At 42.6% G+C, this 19577-nt stretch overlaps 1 protein-coding gene across 2 annotated transcripts in view; it reads left to right on the top strand.

The window, feature by feature from the left end:
• The window catches only part of LOC126236655 (SET domain-containing protein SmydA-8), a 319934-nt gene that overhangs the window by 125608 nt on the left and 174749 nt on the right, over nt 1-19577 (top strand). For both annotated transcript variants that reach the window (XM_049946122.1, XM_049946120.1), the window contains exon 3: nt 12-461. In XM_049946122.1, coding sequence (XP_049802079.1) covers nt 12-461 — 450 coding nt within the window. The remainder of the gene's footprint in view (nt 1-11; nt 462-19577) is intronic.

Raw genomic sequence — 19577 nt, 5'->3', positions numbered from 1 at the left:
CGTGGCCGCAGGTACGCCGTGGCGACGCGCGACCTGGAGCCGGGCGCCGAGGTGCTGACGGAGCTGCCGGTGGCGGTGGGGCCCAAGGTGGACAGCATGCTGTGCTGCCTGGCCTGCTACGCCTACAACGACGGCTCGACGCTGTGCTCGCGCTGCGGCTGGCCGGTCTGCGGGCCGGACTGCGAGGCGGCGGCCGCCCACGCGCAGGCGGAGTGCGCCGAGTTCTCGCGCACCGGCGTGCGCCTCGCGCCCGTCGAGGACCCCGCCGACAGCTGCCCGCAGCTCGAGTGCATCCTGCCGCTGCGCGCGCTGCTCGCCAAGGAGCGAGACCCGGCGCGCTGGCAGCGGGAGGTGGCGCCCATGCAGGCGCACGACGACCGCCGCCGCGACACGCCCGGCTGGCACTCCAACCAGGTCAACGTCGTCTCCTTCCTGCGGGACCGCTGCGGGCTCGCCGACAGGTGATTACTGGCAGTTCCAATAACCGAGAGGGACGGATGAAAATGTGGAAATAAACGAGAGTTTGATTAAAAGTAAATTGTGATGTATACGTATCTACTCTCATCTTTACTTCAATAAAGTACAAAGTAATACATACATACCGATTGTCTGTCCTAAGAGTCGTCAGGCGCACTTCCTTTGGTGTTTAGCAATTTTGTTGTTGCTGGAGTCGGTCCAAATAGATACTGGTCATCACGTCTTTCTACGGACAGAATAATTTTTAAGACAGAATTTTATACGCCCATTCAATAGAACGGTCCCAAATGAGTATGCTGCGATATTCATTGTATCGATATGTATAAACGGGGACAGTACAATACGAAGAATAAGCAGTACTCCAAAAGCGACTGAGCAGCGCGGCTGCGTGGCGGTAGCACTCAGCACAGATGATGGCAGTGCTGTCGCTGCTGGAGTACTGTTTATTCTTTGTGTTTTACTGTTCCTGTTTATACATACCAACAAAATGAATCTCTCACTAGACTAATTTTGGAGCGCTCTATTGAATTAACAGGTAAAATTCCGTTTTAAAAATCATTTTGTTTTTAATGGGACACAAACGGATGCTTTCCGTTGATAGTAGGCATCGCATGAAAGACGTAACAGGCAGAGTGTGTTTGGGCCTACACCAGCTAGACACTACAAAACAGAATTGCAAGTATCTGCCGAAACACCAGAGAAAATGCGCCTGACGCTCTCAGGAGAGATATTGACACGCCAGGTTATCCGAGCGCGCTAACGCGCTGCTGCCTGGACTCGGGTAGGCGCACCGGCCCCGGATCGAATCCGCTCGGCGGATTACCGCCAAGGGCCGGTGTGCCGGCCAGCCTGGATTTGGTTTTTAGGCGGTTTTCCACATCCCCCTCGGTGAATACCGGGCTGGTCCCCATGTCTCGCCTTAGTTACACGTCTCGCAGACATCTGAACACTTTCGTACTATTCCATGGATTACACTAGTCACAGACAGTTGGGGTACGTTAATTCCTTCCCGGGGAGTACGGGGTGGCGGCAGGAACGGCATCCGGCCACCCCTTCAGCTAACATTGCCACATCCGATTAACCATGCCGACCCTGCGTATCCGCGGGAAAAAAGGCACAAGCAAAAGAAAAGAAAGAATGGCTTGGTTCAAATGGCTCTGAGCACTATGGGACGAACTTAGAACTACTTAAACCTAACTAACCTAAGGACATCACTCAACACCCAGTCATCACGAGGCAGAGAAAATCCCCGACCCTGCCGGGAATCGAACCCGGGCGCGGGAACCGAGAACGCTACCGCACGACCACGAGCTGCGGACAAGAAAAGAAAGAAAAAAAGCTCTCAGGAGGGATATACTCTAAACCAGCGCAAAAGAGCTCGAACATGTTCCTGTTTATATAAAAGACTCTAACTGAAAAGTGGAGTATCAGCTGCCTCATTCCACCTTCCTCAGCACCTTTAAAAATTTTCCCAAGAATTTTGCGGTTTCTTTAACGTGCAACTTACCTCTCACTCCCACAAGCACCCCTAACTGCAACTCGCTCACACCCAGAAGTCCATCATTGTAAGTCGCTCATACCCATCCACTCCCACTTGTGCATCCTCACCAACTCATTCAGATCAACTTATTGCTATTATCTCTTTGTGTCTGTCACTGTCTCCTCTCTCACAGCCACAGTTTTCTTCGTTCTGTCCTATTTCTACAGTCACCTGTCACTGTCGCTATCTTCCTCTTGCTCTCTCTCGCTGTTACCATCGCATCCGTTCCTTCCCACTGCTGCTGTCGCTTCTCACAATCACTACTTCTCTCCTGCTCGTTGTCATTGCCACACGCTCTGTCTCTCATTATCACTGGCTCTCACCAAATTCCTCTTTCTCCTTCTCTTTATTCCTCTGCCACTCGCACTTCTCCTTCACTTTTTGCTAGTAGTGTTCTGTCAGTCTCAACTGTCTTCCACCGTTACTGAGTCCCCTTCTTTCTCTCACACTGCCATTGTCTCCTTCGTTCTTTGCAGCATTTATTACTTTTTTGTGTCTTTCCCACTGACGCTGTCTCCTTCTCTCTCAGCATAAAAAAGCGCGAATGTGTTCGCATGCCAACATTTTTGGGGAATATTTAAAGGCGTTGAGGAAGGTAGAATGAGGCTCTTGCTACCCCACTTTTCAGTCAGAGTATTCTAAAAACAGGAGCGTATTAGGCTGTCTTGTGCTCTGGTAGGAGCATTTCTCCGCTGGTTCCCTTCTTTCGCCTGCTACAGCAGAGCACGGTCAATCATACGAAAAGAACTTTATGGGTCAGTAAAATTTTCATAAATGATAATTATTTGAAACCCTCAGCTGCCGACAGGTGTTCTTGATATACCTCGATGTGGACACTTGAAAATGTGTGCCCCAACCAGGACTCGAACCCAGGACTCGAACCCAGGATCTCCTGCTTACATGGCAGACACTCTATCCATCTCAGCCACCGAGGACACAGATGAATAGCGCGAGTGCAGAGACTTATCCCTTGCACGCTTCCCGTGAGACCCACATTCCCAACTGTCCACAATCTACATACGTAATTAGGAACATTACGTATGAGATTGTGGACAGTTGGGAATGTGGGTCTCACGGTAGGCGTGCAAGGGATAAGTCCCTGCAGTCGCGCTCTTCATCTGTGTCCTCGACGGCTCAGCGCCGGCCGCGGTGGCCGAGCGGTTCTAGGGGCTTCAGTCCAGAACTGCGCTGCTGCTACGGTCGCAGGTTCGAATCCTGCCTCGGTCATGGATGTGTGAGATGTCCTTAGGTTAGTTAGGTTTAAGTAGTTTAAGTTCGAGGGTACTGATGACCTCAGCTGTTAAGTCCCATGGTGCTTAGAGCCATTTGAACCATTTTTTTGCTGACAAGGTATCTGAGCGTGCTCGGTCAGAGAGTTAGCTGCCCTCTGTAATAAAAAAAACTGAGTGAACGTATCAACAAAGAACCTGAACGGGTGTCATCGGACGTCCGCCCCGAACAAATTCAAGGAACGATATAGAAAAGAAAAAAGATGGACAGAGCGTCTGCCATGTAAGCAGGAGACCCCGGGTTCGAGTCCTGGTTGGGGCACAAAATTTCAACTGTTCCCATCGAAGTATATCAACAACACCTGTCGGCAGCTGAGGGTTTCAATTAATTATCATTTATTCTAGAGAAGCTACACGGTCATCTTCATATAAAATTTTCATAGTTCAGTTCGTCAAACTGAAATAACACAAAACTAATTTTACATTTCAGACAGGACTTAACGTGTACAAAAATTCAGCATGTGGTTCAGTAGTACAACATCGGGTACCCAGAGCTCTTCTGGCGATAACAAAGACACTTTGGATCATACTTCTCCGTGCTACATCACTTTATAAACTATGTTTTCGCGTCACGCCGGATTTTACGTGTGTATTTTAAGACTACAGGTAAGATAACCTCGAACCTCCGTATCTCGGAAATGAATGAATATATTAAGAAAATTTTCAAGGTTCTTCGAGGTCGGTATCTTACGAATTTATTGTAAAAATTACTTATATTTAATGCGTGTTATCCGTCTTGCAATCTTCTGCTCGGCTTTGGTAACCAAAAGCGATGTTTTTGCGGTGACTCTCGATAACGGATAAAGATTTTTCAAAACGGGAAGGTGACGCTTCTAGATAAATGCCTAGATAATATATCGTTAAATTTATCATTTATATGTCGTCTCACAGCGGATTTCACGTACACGTTTTATTTATGCAAGTACAGTATCATTAGTTCTGTATCTCGGAAACGGATAAAGATATCAAGAAAATTCTCAAGCCTCTTCAAGATCGGTATCTTAGAAATCAAGAAAATTCTCAGGCCTCTTCGAGATCGGTATCTTAGAAATATATTGCAAGAATTTTAGCCATTTGCTGGACATAGCTGTCTTGGAATCCGCGGCTCGTTTTTGGTACCCAAAACACATGTTTTTCGGGTTTTATCAGGAACCACCCATGAACTAAACGGCGTTTCCATAAGCCCCTTACAGTGCACCAAACACAACATTTTATTAATCATGAAAGCGTAAAATTAGCAATTAAAACCGCTTTGCATCTCTGGCCTTCTTTAGACAAAGTTACTGTTCTTGTGTAAGTTTAGATCGGGTTCTAACCAAAGTAATTTTTGCATAACATGTACAAAAATCTTTTTTCTTTCACCACCTTCACGGTAAATTTTAAACTACTGTTAACGAAATAAAAACTAAAATATTTTACCGACTAGGCCGGAAGTTTAGATGGCTTTTGTAGGCCTATTTAAGGCCGTTTCCCGGCTACATAGACCACAAGTGTCTTATATCAGAATCATGAAATGTATGAACAACAGTTGGCCGTATAAAGGCATGACGACACGGAAAATTCATGTCAGACCGGGGCTCGAACCCGGATTTCCCCCTTTACGCGAGCGGCCGCCTTAACCGCTTTGGCTTTCCGAGCACGATTCACGGTCAGATCCAAACTTCCATATGTCGTCGTTCCTGCGTCAAAGCCTATACTAGTACACCAATAATGCAATTTCCGTAAACGGGGAAGACATTTTGATTGAAAGTCGTTGCCTGATATCGGCGGATAAATGTGATATTGTAGTGCCTGTGTTGTTAAGAAAAATTATGCAGCGTTCCTTCGGACATGCATGCCTATTCGAAGGAACATTCCATAGTTCTTCTTAACAACAAAACCACTGCAATGTCGTATGAAAAATAAGGATGGAGAATGAGAGTGAAGCTGAGAGAATGATGATATTTGATTTTTGGGGCGCTCAGCTGCGCGGTTATCAGCGCCAGTAAAAATTCCCAGTCTTTTCAAAGTCCAGTCACGCCACTTTGTCGAATGATAATGAAATGATGAGGGCACTCAAAAACCCAGTCCCCGAGCGGAGAAAATCTCCAACTCGGCCAGGAAACGAACCCGGGACCCCATGATACAAAGCTAGCAACGCTAGCCGCTAGACCATGAGCTGCGGATTGTAAGAGTGAGCTGAGTTGGAATGAACTTATGGCGAACCGTGGTATTTTGAGAGTGGAAACTGAATTAAAAAGCCGCATCCCAAATTTGCATTATTCTAAAGGTCTAAAATTGACGCTTAAAAAAGTATTCAGTAGCAGTAGTTCAATGCTGCTAACGTTTCTGTATAACAAACAAATTGTGAGTCAAAAAATGGTTCAAATGGCTCTGAGCACTATGGGACTTAACATCTATGGTCATCAGTCCCCTAGAACTTAGAACTACTTAAACCTAACTAACCTAAGGACAGCACACAACACCCAGCCATCACGAGGCAGAGAAAATCCCTGACCCCGCCGGGAATCGAACCCGGGAACCCGGTTGTGAGTCAACTTTCGAGAGTGAGACAACCAGTGCTGCATTATTTGACGCACATTATTCAGGTGATTTCAATTATGTACATTCCCCACATGTTCCTGTTTCAGAAATTGCGTTAAGAACAAAATGATCTACGTAACTCTCAACTTACTGGTACACTGAAACTCTAGTGGATTTAGGAAAAGGAAACGCTGATTTCAGATACATGTTTGCAGAAGAGCATGGGACGTGGAAGGGATCTCTTAGAGATTTGAATAGCCCAACCGCTGGAAGAGCGCCTATCTCGGAGTGGCCAACACCCGCAGGCTGTTACGTGGCCGTACACGCGCTGCGACAGATAACCATCTTACGTAACAACGTAGGTTTACCTTATCAGCAGCCACGCAAGGACGAACGGGATTTATCCGGCATTGTACATAGCAGTACTGTCATTCCTTTCGTCGTTACAAATTTTCTTGAAGTCTGCTATCTACTCTAACAATATTGAGCAGTTGTACATAAATATTGGTTGTCTGGCATGTGGCTCCCTACAAAAGGTCATACGTAGTAAATGCAGCCTACGGATTGTTAAATGTAAAAGAACATGGGTAGGGAGACCTTTTTCGGTTTTGTTATTTTGAGGTACTATACTTGTTACATTTGGTGGAATGTAGAGGGTTTAATTACACTAATTCATGGATGTTTAAAATACCTTTCTGCTACTTGTCAAGTCTTTTCAGCCCGTGAATTTAGAGGCAAAAATATTTTCGAAGCAGGTGCCTAACTGAAGAGCGTAACGACTGCTCTACGTGATAAAGTCTTAAATGTTGTTAGAACAGCAAAAGGGCGTAAACTTCAGGACATCGTGAGCAGTTCCTTGCATCTTATTTAAAACGCGAAGTACTACTGTTTAATCTATGTTCATCTCTCGCTAAAACTGAATAAATATTATAGAAAGATCAACGACACGTAGTTGTTCTGGTCTTCAGGCCTCTATCTCGTGCAATCCTCTTCATCTCAGAATAACTACTGCAACATACATCCACCTAAATATTCTAATTGTATTCATTTCGTGGTCTTACTCATTACCCCCCCCCCTTTCCGCTCCCCCCTCCCCCCCCCCCCCCTCACACACAGACACACACTTCTCTCCTTCCTCCAGTGCTAAATTGGTGGTCCCTTGATGTCTGAGAGTGTGTCTTCCATACATAACTATAATCCATACGAATACTTCCAGAAAAGATTCCTAACACTTAAATCTACATTCAATGTTAATGAATTTCTCTTCTTCAGAAACGTTTTTCTTGGCATTGCCATTATACATTTATATCGTCTCCACTTCGGTCATCATCAGTTATTTTTCTGCCCAAATAACAAAACTCATCTACTACTTTTATTAAGTGTCCCGTTTCCTAACCTCATTCCTTCACCATCACCTGATTTAATTCGACAAAATTCCATTATCTTTGTTTTTCTATTGTTGATGTTCATTTTATATCCTCCTTTCAAGACGCTGTCCATTCCGTCCAACTGCTCTTCCATATCCTTTGCTGTCTCTGACGGAACTGTAATGTCATCGGCAAACCTCATACGTTTTATTTCTGAGCGACATTTATAATAGGACAAAAATTTCTTCGCAGCATCAATTTACGTGAAAACCCGTGACACATCAAGATACTAACAACTCTTCACCTTCTCCGGGAAAGTATAAGAGAAAATTAGCGATGATTTTCGGCCCTCTCATTTATTTGCTCTCACTTTCAAAATATTTTATTACATACAATTTAAATGAATGTACAAGTCACATGTACAACTAGAAATTTACTCATACTCTTTAATTTTATTTGTGACAGCACTGCCGAAATTTATTAACGCGCTTAAGGATGCATTTAATGGCCCATGAGCTTCAGTGTTCCTGATACGGTGGTGCTCCTACACGTCTAAAACATTTTGTAACCACGGGGATTCGTCGCTGTTTTCTGTCTTCCACGGTTACTGCAGTAGGTTATCTTAAACGAGTGTTCAGAGGTCAAGTTCGTGGAAGAGTCACGCTCGTCACTTTCTGTGGTACAGCATGCAATATAGAATTACGTAATTTTGGGATTATGATACTACTTGCTTTCATTCACAAGAAAGTATTAAAACTGTACTCGGCGAGAGGGAATGACGACGTAATGTGCGATTTTAAACAGTGCAGCGTCTAGCAATGATAACTTGCTATCTGTACGCCTATCAGGAAGATCACATTTATCTGTGCGTGTATATCGTACATCTTACAAAGTGTGAAGCATGGGAAGAAGTTTCTCAATGCGGAAACACTCTAGTCCACTCTGAGGTTGTGTAATACGATCTCCAAAACAACTGTGCAAATATTTTGTCTTATTTTAGTTAAGATCGATGCAGTTGGTCGGTAGTGTTTGTCGAATGAGCGTTCGAAGCATTCCTAGTACTGTAACAACATTATCTTTCTCGGGAGCCTAATATAGAGCTCGTCTGGTTGACCTGTGTTCGACACTCTGACAGTGACATTGTCCTTACCCTTCTCTTTTGTCAGAGGATAGCAGGTCAGTTGTTGCCTATCAGAGAAGGTTAAGTAGGATTCCACTTCTGCAAAGGACACGACTGAATACGAAACATCGGTTTATTATCTCTGTCGAAATCAAACAAAAGATTGCAGCTCTGCTTTAAACTAATGCTATAAGCCTCTTGTGCTTTATAATAACCAAAAGGTCTACCTCGTTAGCGGATTGAAGAATATGGCACTGAAGCTCGTCTCACATTAGTAATTTAAGAGAGAATTCTTGAACGAACGTCCCACGCATTTTCCCAAGCCGAATTATTTCACGTTCTTCTAGAGTGTTTATAGAATTTTAGAGTTTATTTAGATAGACTGGTAAAATATTTCGCTCCGGAGCCATTCCGCTGGGACAGTCTGGTGACTTGGTTAAATTATGCTTTTCCTTGTGAATGATTCGATGTGCAGACCCAATAGACATCGTTTATTGACTATTTTACAACCCTTGGTGGGGTAGGCTACGTGTTTCGTGAGAGAAAAGATGAGGTATGGGTTATGTTATGCGGGCCACTATCTGCTGTCCTTCCTAAGACGGTGGAAGTGTTTCAGTGACATACACATAATTTTCAGTTTTAGCCCTGCGTTACGTTAAAGGCTGACGGATAAAACACTCGCCGTGAATAACTTTTGCTAAAGTGACGAATAATGTAGTTTCTTCCGTGGAATCTTGTTTGCTTTGAAATTTCCTGGAAGATTAAAACTGTGTGCCGGACCGGGAATCGAGCGCGAAACCTTTGCTTATCGCCAGAACTTCACCTCCTACCTTCCGAACTTCACAGAAGCTTTCCTGCGAACCTTGCGGAACTAGCACTCCTGGAAGAAAGGATATTGCGGAGACATGGCTTAGCCACAGCCTGGGGGATATTTCCAGAATAAAATTTTCACTCTGCAGCAGAGTGTGCGCTGATACGAAACTTCCTCGGAAAAATTAAAACTGTGTGCTGGACTGGGGCTACAAGCCGGAACCTTTACTTTTCGTGGGCAAGTGCTCTACCAACCTTTTTTTATCTCATTTTGTTCGTTATTTTTCGTTGCATTTGTTCGAGGCGGACGTCCCCTGACACCCGTCGAGGTTCATCGTTGATCCGTTCACTCAGTCTTTATATATATATATATATATATATATATATATATATATATATATATATATATATATATATATATATATATATTTAGGGCAGCTAATCCTCTGACCGAACACACTGAGCGCCCGTGTCGGCGTCTAACTAATCTACCGAAGCACGACTTTGCTTTGCCAGCGTGCGATTTGTCGGACATTTAAGTGCTGTCGTGAGACATTGTTTGTCCAAAAGACATCGAAGCCGGAAACGCTAGTGCATATAAAAGCATCCAGTGTTCGGATCTTGTATTTCCTTGCTAATACAAGACTGAAGACTAATTGATCTTGTCTCTCGCCTGTCAGTGAAAGGCTGCTGATATGTATTAAACTACGGTAACGTAAAGAACATGCGCGTGTAGTAGGCATATCAGACTGCGCTTATGGACGTTTTTCTTCACCCTCCGTTGTATGCTCATGTCGCGCGGAAGAAGCGTACGACACACCTCTTCTGGTCCATATGAGCGATGACATCGACTGTTCTTTTCAGACCGGAGCGAAAGAACATTTCTTTTCATAGAACTGTGCATATGTTGTCGATGTGATTTGGAGCAGTAGGGGATATCGCTCTACGTTGTTAGTTCTCCACCAAGCCATTCTCCTTTCATAAAGTCTCGATTTATCTTTGTAAATTACTGATGGTGGGGTATGCTAGCTATTGGGCTGTGTTTCCTCATAAATTTATGCGTCACATTCTTAATTCAGAGGTCAGGAGTTCTTTGCACAACTTCGCCAAACGTAGTCTTAAGATTTCGACTTAACTCAAACCTTCTCTCATCGAATTTCCTAATAAAATGTATATTGTGTACGGTGTAAGTTAAAGATAAGAAAAAAGTGCCAGGATTGTCGTCCCATATCTCTCCACAGCTATTTTTAATTAAAAAATCACTTAATGGCTTTTTTCGATGGTTAGTCTCATACAGTTTCTTAAAAAATGTATCATCAATCAAGAGAAAAAGATGTAAATGAAACGCCAAAGTAAAGTTGCCTACCTTTTTCCAGGCAATAATGAAAGGTTGCCAGGAGGAAACTGGTAAGCATCTGTGAATAAATTACCATCATCAAGTTTCCTTATGTAATTATGAAGACGATGTGGTATGGGGACGGGTTAGAAAAACAAGGGAAATCTTAGGGATGTCACTCTTTTCATTTTCAGTAATAGAGTATGAGAGTGTGGCGCGACAGAGAAACACTGAACGAGGAATCCTATGTGAAAGAGAAATATGCCGAACAACATTGCTTGTGAGACAGTCACCGAGTTAAAGAGAGTGCGAATGCTCATTTCTCAGCGTAATAGAGAGACAGATCTACTATACCACCGAGAATCTATTTAAGAGTAAACAATATTTTTATTGATAACAGTAATTATTATAATTTAAATGATAATACTACTAATAATACTTATTATTTAAATAATAATGGTGTTTAAAAAGTGATGAAAACTGCAACCTTGCCGCCGAGAATCTCATTTGGAGCAAAAATATTTATAATAATAATAATATTATTAATAGCCTGTCTAAACTTTGCGAATGATCCTCGATCTTCTCAGGGCCGCCGAACCGCAAAATAACCCTGGGTTCGGTGTGGGGCGGCGGTGGGGTGAGTGGACTGCTGTAGCCTGTTGTGGGTTGAGAACCGCTGAGGGCTACGGCGGGGACGAAGCCTATCCGTCGTTTCTAGGCCCCGGCTCAATACACAATACACACACAATATTCACTTACTTTTCAACTTTTACGTAAGTTATTTACAAATAGGGTTAATAAATCTAAGTAAAGGAAAATAAATCATTACTTTGAAAAACGATTAATATGTCTCTTGTAATACAAAGTTTATTTTATTACACATTTCAAAATGAAGAGAGTCCAAAGGCTATAGTTATTGAGAAGCTGAGGCGTCAAAAGTTACGGCATTGAAATCCAATACTGAAGAATTGTAATCGTTATTTTCGCTGTCTGTAACATCTAAAATTGCATCAACTTGTAATGGTATTGAGTCCCCGAGAAAGCCTTTTGGCTTTAAATAGCCGTCCATCCGCGAGATTCAGGACGTAGTTTTATATTCAGGACGTAGTTTTATGCAATAAGGATCGATAGCATTAGGCCACATTGAATTTTCATTTATTGTGCGGAAAGTTTTTGGTTTTAACATTTCCAGCGTGGTGGAATCATGCTTAAATGGCAGTTTCTAATTTTTTTAATGAATTGCTCATTTTATTTCTTGGCGAAATCATTCATTTGAAAAATACGAAATCTTGCGTCAGTAACACATGCGCACTGCTTTATCCATATATACAGCGCAGTAACTTCTTGAACCACCTCAGTTTTTTCGGTAATAAAATGTCGGCATCAACCGTTAGTGGCGCAAAAGTTAACTTGTAAGTTTCGTTGTTTGAAAAAAATTCAGATCTGACTTTTCCTTTATTATAGAAAGCAGCAAAGTAATCGCATCATGTAAATACGTGGAATTCTGGTAGAGTTAGATGTAATGAATATCAGTACTTCCGTGATAATTCCATGCAATTGATGCAGTTAACGTTTTTATTATTTTTTGTCTTAATCGCTGAACCTGCCAACCAAATTTAAAATTCAGAAATATTATGCATATTGACGAGAAGAATTATCGGAACAACAGTGCAGGAGGCTTTTACTAAAAGTGTTGAAAGTTGGTGGCACTTTGCTTACACGAAACATAAATATCGTATCCACTTTCTCAAGCTGACATTCATAACCACTTTTTTCAGCCTTTGCATTGTTTGTCTTTAGTTGATAAGAGCAGCACTGATTCCGAACGGTTATAAAGACTCTTCGATTGCAAAGTTGATACCAAATGGAAATTCTCCCAATAATCATCTCAGAACTGTACCGAAGCCTGGTTAAAGCAATAATTGTGATTATGTATGGAATATCAAATTGTTGTTGATTTTGTCGTTCAGAATCCTTGATTGAAGACGTTAAACAGGTATGAAACATAATATTTAGTTCTGCAGCATTACTTGAACAAAATTTTAATGAGAACCGATTCAGCTACTTTATAAAAGTTTTGTGGTAAGGAGAATCCGATGCGGTATAAGTCCATCTACTATTTCAACGTCAATCTGTGTTGCCTGCACCATGTGTTCTGGCTGATGTGGACTTGTCTGCATTTAACATTTCACCGATACACCAGGAAAGAGCAGGAGGCATTGGTGATAGCAGAAATGTCAGTATCCTCCTTTTCTTTCCTTTTTCAAGGCTAATGGCATGTAGTCGATCAAAGACGTCTCGTTCCACTTTTAGCACTGCTTTTTTATGTTTATTCACCTGAACTTTGGAGGTACACTGTCGTGCTAAATTGAGATTTTGTTTCGCGATATTGGTTTGTCAAATCTAGATAACATAACTGCATTCAGAAATAAAAGTTAACTTTGTTGCTTTCCCACTGACTTAAGAGTAAGCAGGGAATCAGTATAATCTGAAAATAATGCTGGCCTACCAGTAGAAACGTTATGTAAAAGATTTTATTGATTCTGTCATTAGATGAACAGACCATATTTTTCATCGTTTTAATAATACTGTGAGGAGCGTGCAGTTTCGAAACAGAACCGCTACGCGGCTCCGCCGTCACTGGCGCAGAAAGAAAATCGCGACAACCCTCAGACTGGCCTACTTTTCCTAAGGCAAAACAATACCATAACGTTCGAAATAAAATTATCAGCATTTTATATATAATTCTATAAGGAAGCTTGATGAGGGTACTTATCTGTTTTCACCTGTCAACCTCTCATTAGTGCCTGGCAAAAGATAGGCAATCTTACTTTGGCGTTTTATGTGTGCCTTTAACTCTTGATTGTTGCTAAAATGTGTAAGAAGCTGCATGAGAGTAACTAACGATCGAAAAGAATTTTCAGTAAATAATTTCTAATTAAAATGGCTGTGCGTGGATAGGGGACGGCAATCTGGAACGATTTGTTTTTTTTATGCATTACATTGCATAAAATATATTTGTTTTATTGGGAAACTCTGTGAAGAAAGGTTGAGTTAAATCGGGATCTCAGAGTAACACTTTTGACTGAAGCCGGCCGATGTGGTCGAGCAGTTCTAGGCGCTCCAGTCCGGAACCGCCCTGCTGCTATGGTCACAGGTTCGAATCCTGCCTCTGGCATGGATGTGTGTGATGTCCTTAGGTTTGTTAGGTTTAAGTAGTTCTAAGTTCTAGGGGACTGATGACGTCAGATGTTAAGTCCCATAGTGCTCAGAGTCATTTGAACCATTTTGACTGAACATTACGCCACACTCGGGGAATAACATGTACTGAGAAACGGAGTGCGAAAGCGAACTGCGAAAGTTCCACGACAACGTTTGCCCGTGACGTTGAGGAGGTGGTGCTGGTTCAGGCTGCGGCTGTTGTGCATTCCGGCTGGCGATATGGCGCTGCGTGGTCTGCTGCGAGATAGGTGGCTGCGTGGGCCGGGAATCCCCGCTTCATCAGGTGTCCAGATAAACGCGCCAGGCGCTGCTGCAGCGAGAACTGAAATATCATCTGCACCTACACAAACGCCTACGTCGATATTTGTCCTTGTCATCTGAACTTCAACTTGTCGTTTCACATAACAGTAGTCGCTAATTTTGTTTTGTCTTATTATTTACGTGTTCCCTCAAGGACGCTTAGATGCATCGAGTTGAAATTCATGCCACAAACTGACGCCTACTGTCCCTTGGCGATGTAAAAAACTGAAACTTCTAAGTCAAGGCGGTGAAAAGATATGGCCATTTTATTTCACATATTTTGATACTCGAAAACTTAGTCACCAAATCCTATAGGATACTTCCCGTTGGCATAGAATACTGAAATTTGGCAATAAGTAAAGTTTCACAGTACAACCAAAGGAAAAAATCTGAAAGTTGTTAATTTCTACTTATATCACACGAAAAAATAATTTTTTGTCTTTTGTTATATGGCGTCAAACTCGGCATTAGAACAGTCGTAATTCTGCACCCCGGCTGATTGGGTCGCAATGGCGAAATTCATACATCGGATAAGGAATGACTTTATTGCTCATATGACGCGACTCGGAATTTATCCATCATCAGATATCCAGGGACGATTTCTGCACGTAGATATGGCATCTCCAGGTGTACCAGGAGTAGAAGTATGAAACCGGGATTTCCCTATACATGGTGCCAGCCGTTAGTGTAGGCCCGTGAGACCTCGTCTGGAGCGCCATGTTCTACCTGTAACGGCTGACGACGAATCCCAACACACAGTAACCCAAGTTCCATACATCGGCATCTGTTTCAAACCCGTAAACATGTCGAGTTTTGTGCCTACGAACTACGATTTGCGGACAGCACTGGTTTTCTGTTACCATTTGAAGAAAACTGCTGCATAATCGCATCGAATGGTTGTCGAAGCTTTCGGCGAACATGCTCTTGGGAAAGCACAGTGTTTCGAGTGGTTCAAAAAATTCAAAAGTGGTGATTTTGACGTCAGAAACGACGAGTACGGGAAACCACCGAAAAAGTTCGAAGGCAACGAATTGCAGACCTTATTGGATGAAGACGATATTCAAACTCAACAGAAACTCGCGGAACAGTTGAGTGTGACGCATAAAGCCGTTCCGCTTCGGTTGAAAGCTACGGGAAAGGTGCAGAAAGTAGGAAAATGGGGTCACATGAACTGAATGAAAGACAGCAAGCATTTCGAAAGAACACTTGTGAAATGCTGCTCGCTAGATACAAAAGAAAGTGACAAGCGATGAAAAATGGATGTACAGGGTGATTAACGAAGATATGCAAATATTTTAATATATCTTACGAGAAAAATAAAGAAAAAAGTTTATGTAAACATAGGTCCGCAAATATTTAGTAACGGAGTTACGGCTAATAAAAGATTTTGTCTGAAATTTAGCAATTTCGCTAGTATGAAGCCATCGCAAAACTGTACGAGGTTGAAGTAAAGCACGATTTCCATTTCTTTTGTTGTTATTGGTCTGGTGAATCTAATAAAACATGTCCCAGTCGTGTATCTGTAGTAGTTTTCCAGAACATCCAGAGAAGCAAAGATTATTGTACAAGTAAATTTGTTTACTTTCCATTAAGAATGTAGAAATGTTTATGTCATTATTGGCAACCGATAGTGAGTTGTTTCAGTCGTTCCTGACCTTGAAACGAGTTAGTTTTCTGTATTGTTCAGTGAAAGAACATAATAACAACAGTGTATTTAAGTCAAACCACAGCCGGCCGCAGTGACCGAGCGGTTCTAGGCGCTTCAGTCTGGATCCGCGCGACCGCTACGATCGCAGGTTCGAATCCTGCCTCGGGCATGGATGTGTGTGATGTCCTTAGGTTAGTTAGGTTTAATAGTCCGGAACCGCGGGACTGCTACGGTCGCAGGTTCGAATCCTGCCTCAGGCATGGATGTGTGTGATGTCCTTAGGTTAGTTAGGTTTAAGTAGTTCTAAGTTCTAGGGGACTGATAACCACAGAAGTTAAGTCCCATAGTGCTCAGAGCCATTTGAACCATTAGTTAGGTTTAAATAGTTCTAAGTTCTAGGGGACTGATGACCTTAGACGTTAAGTCCCATATTGCTCATAGCCATTTGAACCAAGTCAAACCACATACAGTAGTAACTGTTGTACTTTGCAGATTATTTATGAAATAGGGATCCCTTTCAAATTTACGACAGAGGAATACGCTGATATGGTGTTTATTTATGGCAAATGTGATGGTAACGCTACGGCTGAAGTTAAAACTAATATCGCGTACGTTATCCAACTCGGAGGATTCCGAATGCACGAACCATTAGTGGAGTATTGCGAATGTCACGGGATACAGGTTTCATATCTAGCGTTCATAATCAGTACGAGCGCTCGATACGTGAAGACCAGATGAGGATATTATGGATGATGCTCAGCGTAGCCCGGGTACCAGTACACGAAGTACCTCTCAACGATTAGGCATTTCACAATCTAAGACATGGCGTACATTCAAGTACAATAATCAGTGTCGTTACCGTAAACAAAAAGTGCATCATTCACATCTAGGAGACCGTGCCCTTCACTTGGAGTTGTGCAACTGGTTAAATACTAATAGGCAGTTACACAAATACATTTTATTTACTGATGAGGCATAGTTTACTCGAGATGGTATAAACAATTTACATAACGAGCACGTATGGCCTGAAGCAAGCCCATGTGCAACAGTGCAACGCAATTTCCAGCAGCGATGTAGCATAAATGTGTGCTGTGGTATAATCAACACGCACTTTATTGGACCTTTCATTTTCCCAGGACGTCTAACGTACTTAACAATTCCTTCAAGAAGAAATGCCCCGCTTGTTCGAAGATGTCCCAGTTGATACGCGATTGCAAATGTATTTTTAACATGACGGTCCTCAACGTTTCACCAAAGCCGTTACTACACATTCAAATGAACATTTTCCCCAGAAATGGATTGGTCGTGGTGCTACACGTCTGTGGTCATCCAGATCGCCCTCTTTCACACCAATGGATTTTTGTGTATGGGGATAGATGAGAGACATGGTTAATGAGGACAAAGTCAATACACGTGAGCCATTACTTGCTCACATTATGAATGCAACAGACGAAATTAAGAACAACCCTGTGAAACTGAAACTAGCAACAAAATCTGTTCATACCCGTGCAGCTAAATGCACTGAACTCGGTGAAGACATTTTTGAACATTTATTGTGTATATATTGTGAAACTGTATGTACACTGTACAACTTCCCTAACACTGAGTTTTGGATTTTTCGGTTTAACATGAATTCACGTGTGCTGTGGTATTAATAAAAGCAGATTATCTGACACATTCATACAGTTTCAGTTAACGTTGTCACCATAATGTTTCGAAAACTAAATTCTCTACAACTTCTATTGAAAACTCTGTGCAGTTTTCTGGAATTTAAAAAACAAATTGGGGCAAGTAGTTAATAAATTAAAAAAATTACGAAATTACTTCTTTGCTTCTGTGGATGTTCTGGAAAACTACTGCAGATACTCATCTGGGACATGTTTTATTAGAATCACCAGATCAATAACAACAAAATGAATGGAAATCGTGCTTTACTTTAATCTGGTACAGTTATATTAGCGAAGTTTCTAAATGTAAGGCAAAATCTTTTATTAGCCATAACTCCATAACTAAACATTTGTAGACCTATGTTTATATGAACTTTTTTCTTTAGTTTTACTTGTAGAATAACATGTCAATATATTTGCATGTCTTCGTGACTCACCCTGTATTTTGAGAATCCCAAACGTCGTAAATCAGCCGGCCGGTGTGGCCGAGCGGTTCTAGGCGCTTCAGTCTGGAACCGCGCGACCGCTACGGTCGCAGGTCCGAATCCTGCCTCGGGCATGTGTGTGTGTGTGTGTGTGTATGTGTGTGTGTGTGAGTGATGTCCTTAGGTTAGTTAGGTTTAAGTAGTTCTAAGTTCTAGGGAACTGATGACCATAGATGTTAAGTCCCATAGTGCTCAGAGCCATTTGAACCATTTTTTTACTAAAATCTGGTGAAACCGTTAACACTGATCGCTACCAACAGCAGATGATCGATTTAAATCGATCCATGTGCAGTAATCGTTCCTCGATATCTGATGATGGATAATTTCCGAAACGCGTCATACGAGCAATGAAGTCATTCCTTGCCTGATGTTTGACTTTTTCCATAGCGACCTAGTCAGCCTGAGTTCAGAACTATTCGCACGGCTCCTACATGATTTTATGTCACATTTATATTATTGAAATTAAATGGTTCAAATGGCTCTGAGCACTATGGGACTTAACATCTGAGGTCATCAGTCCCCTAGACTTCGAACTACTTAAACCTAACTAACCTAAGGACGTCACACACATCCATGCCCGAGGCAGGATTCGAAGCTGCGACCGTAGCAGCAGTGCGGTTCCTCACTGAAACGCCTAGAACCGCTCGGCCACCACGGCTGGCGCACAGTTTTGTATCTCTGTGGCATCTAATCGTCAGTGAATGGCTTTTTCCTGGATATGGTATAGCAGAAGAGTCTCGTCTACTCTCTTACTCGCAAAACTGAGACCATTATCTGGGCTAGAGGCGGTGTTCGAAGACATCAGCGCGATTTTTGCTATAGTTGACTAACTTTTTGTCCGCTGGTCTTTTTTAAACATTTGTATGCAGTTATAAACAGTTCATTCTCTCCAGCAGTCAAATTCGATAAAATGTCTTTACATTGGTAAGTAATAGAGTAATACTCACCGATGAATCAAAAAATTGTGACCACTCCCCGCCGCGAATTTAAATGGTGCTGCAGGCTCATGACATGTAGAGAAAGTGTATAAGCGGGGCAGAGGCGAATGAGGAATCATGCCAGCGACGATAAGGGCTGCAATATCGAAATCCACTGACATGAGCGACCATGACAATGCATCTCGGAAAGGGCGAAGCCGGTCGGCTGTTCGTGAGCTAGTGTCGCGAGCGTCAATGGAAAGTGGTTGAGGGATGGCGAAACCACGAGTAGGCGACAAGGTGTTGGGCGTTCACGCCACGTCACAGAAAGAGAATGTCGGGGGCTTGCCCGCTTTGTGAATCAGTATACGTGGCTGTCTGTGGCAGTACAATGATGGTGCCGGCACATGGAGCAAAAAAATGGCTCTGAGCACTATGGGACTCAACTGCTGAGGTCATAAGTCCCCTAGAACTTAGAACTACTTAAACCTAACTAACCTAAGGACAACACACACATCCATGCCCGAGGCAGGATTCGAAGCTGCGACCGTAGCAGCAGTGCGGTTCCTCACTGAAACGCCTAGAACCGCTCGGCCACCACGGCTGGCGCACAGTTTTGTATCTCTGTGGCATCTAATCGTCAGTGAATGGCTTTTTCCTGGATATGGTATAGCAGAAGAGTCTCGTCTACTCTCTTACTCGCAAAACTGAGACCATTATCTGGGCTAGAGGCGGTGTTCGAAGACATCAGCGCGATTTTTGCTATAGTTGACTAACTTTTTGTCCGCTGGTCTTTTTTAAACATTTGTATGCAGTTATAAACAGTTCATTCTCTCCAGCAGTCAAATTCGATAAAATGTCTTTACATTGGTAAGT

Source organism: Schistocerca nitens, chromosome 2 (assembly GCF_023898315.1).
Source record: "Schistocerca nitens isolate TAMUIC-IGC-003100 chromosome 2, iqSchNite1.1, whole genome shotgun sequence".
In the NCBI taxonomy this organism is placed as follows: domain Eukaryota; kingdom Metazoa; phylum Arthropoda; class Insecta; order Orthoptera; family Acrididae; genus Schistocerca; species Schistocerca nitens.
The sequence above is the reverse complement of the archived record's forward strand: the minus strand, read 5'-3'. Positions and strand labels throughout refer to the sequence as shown.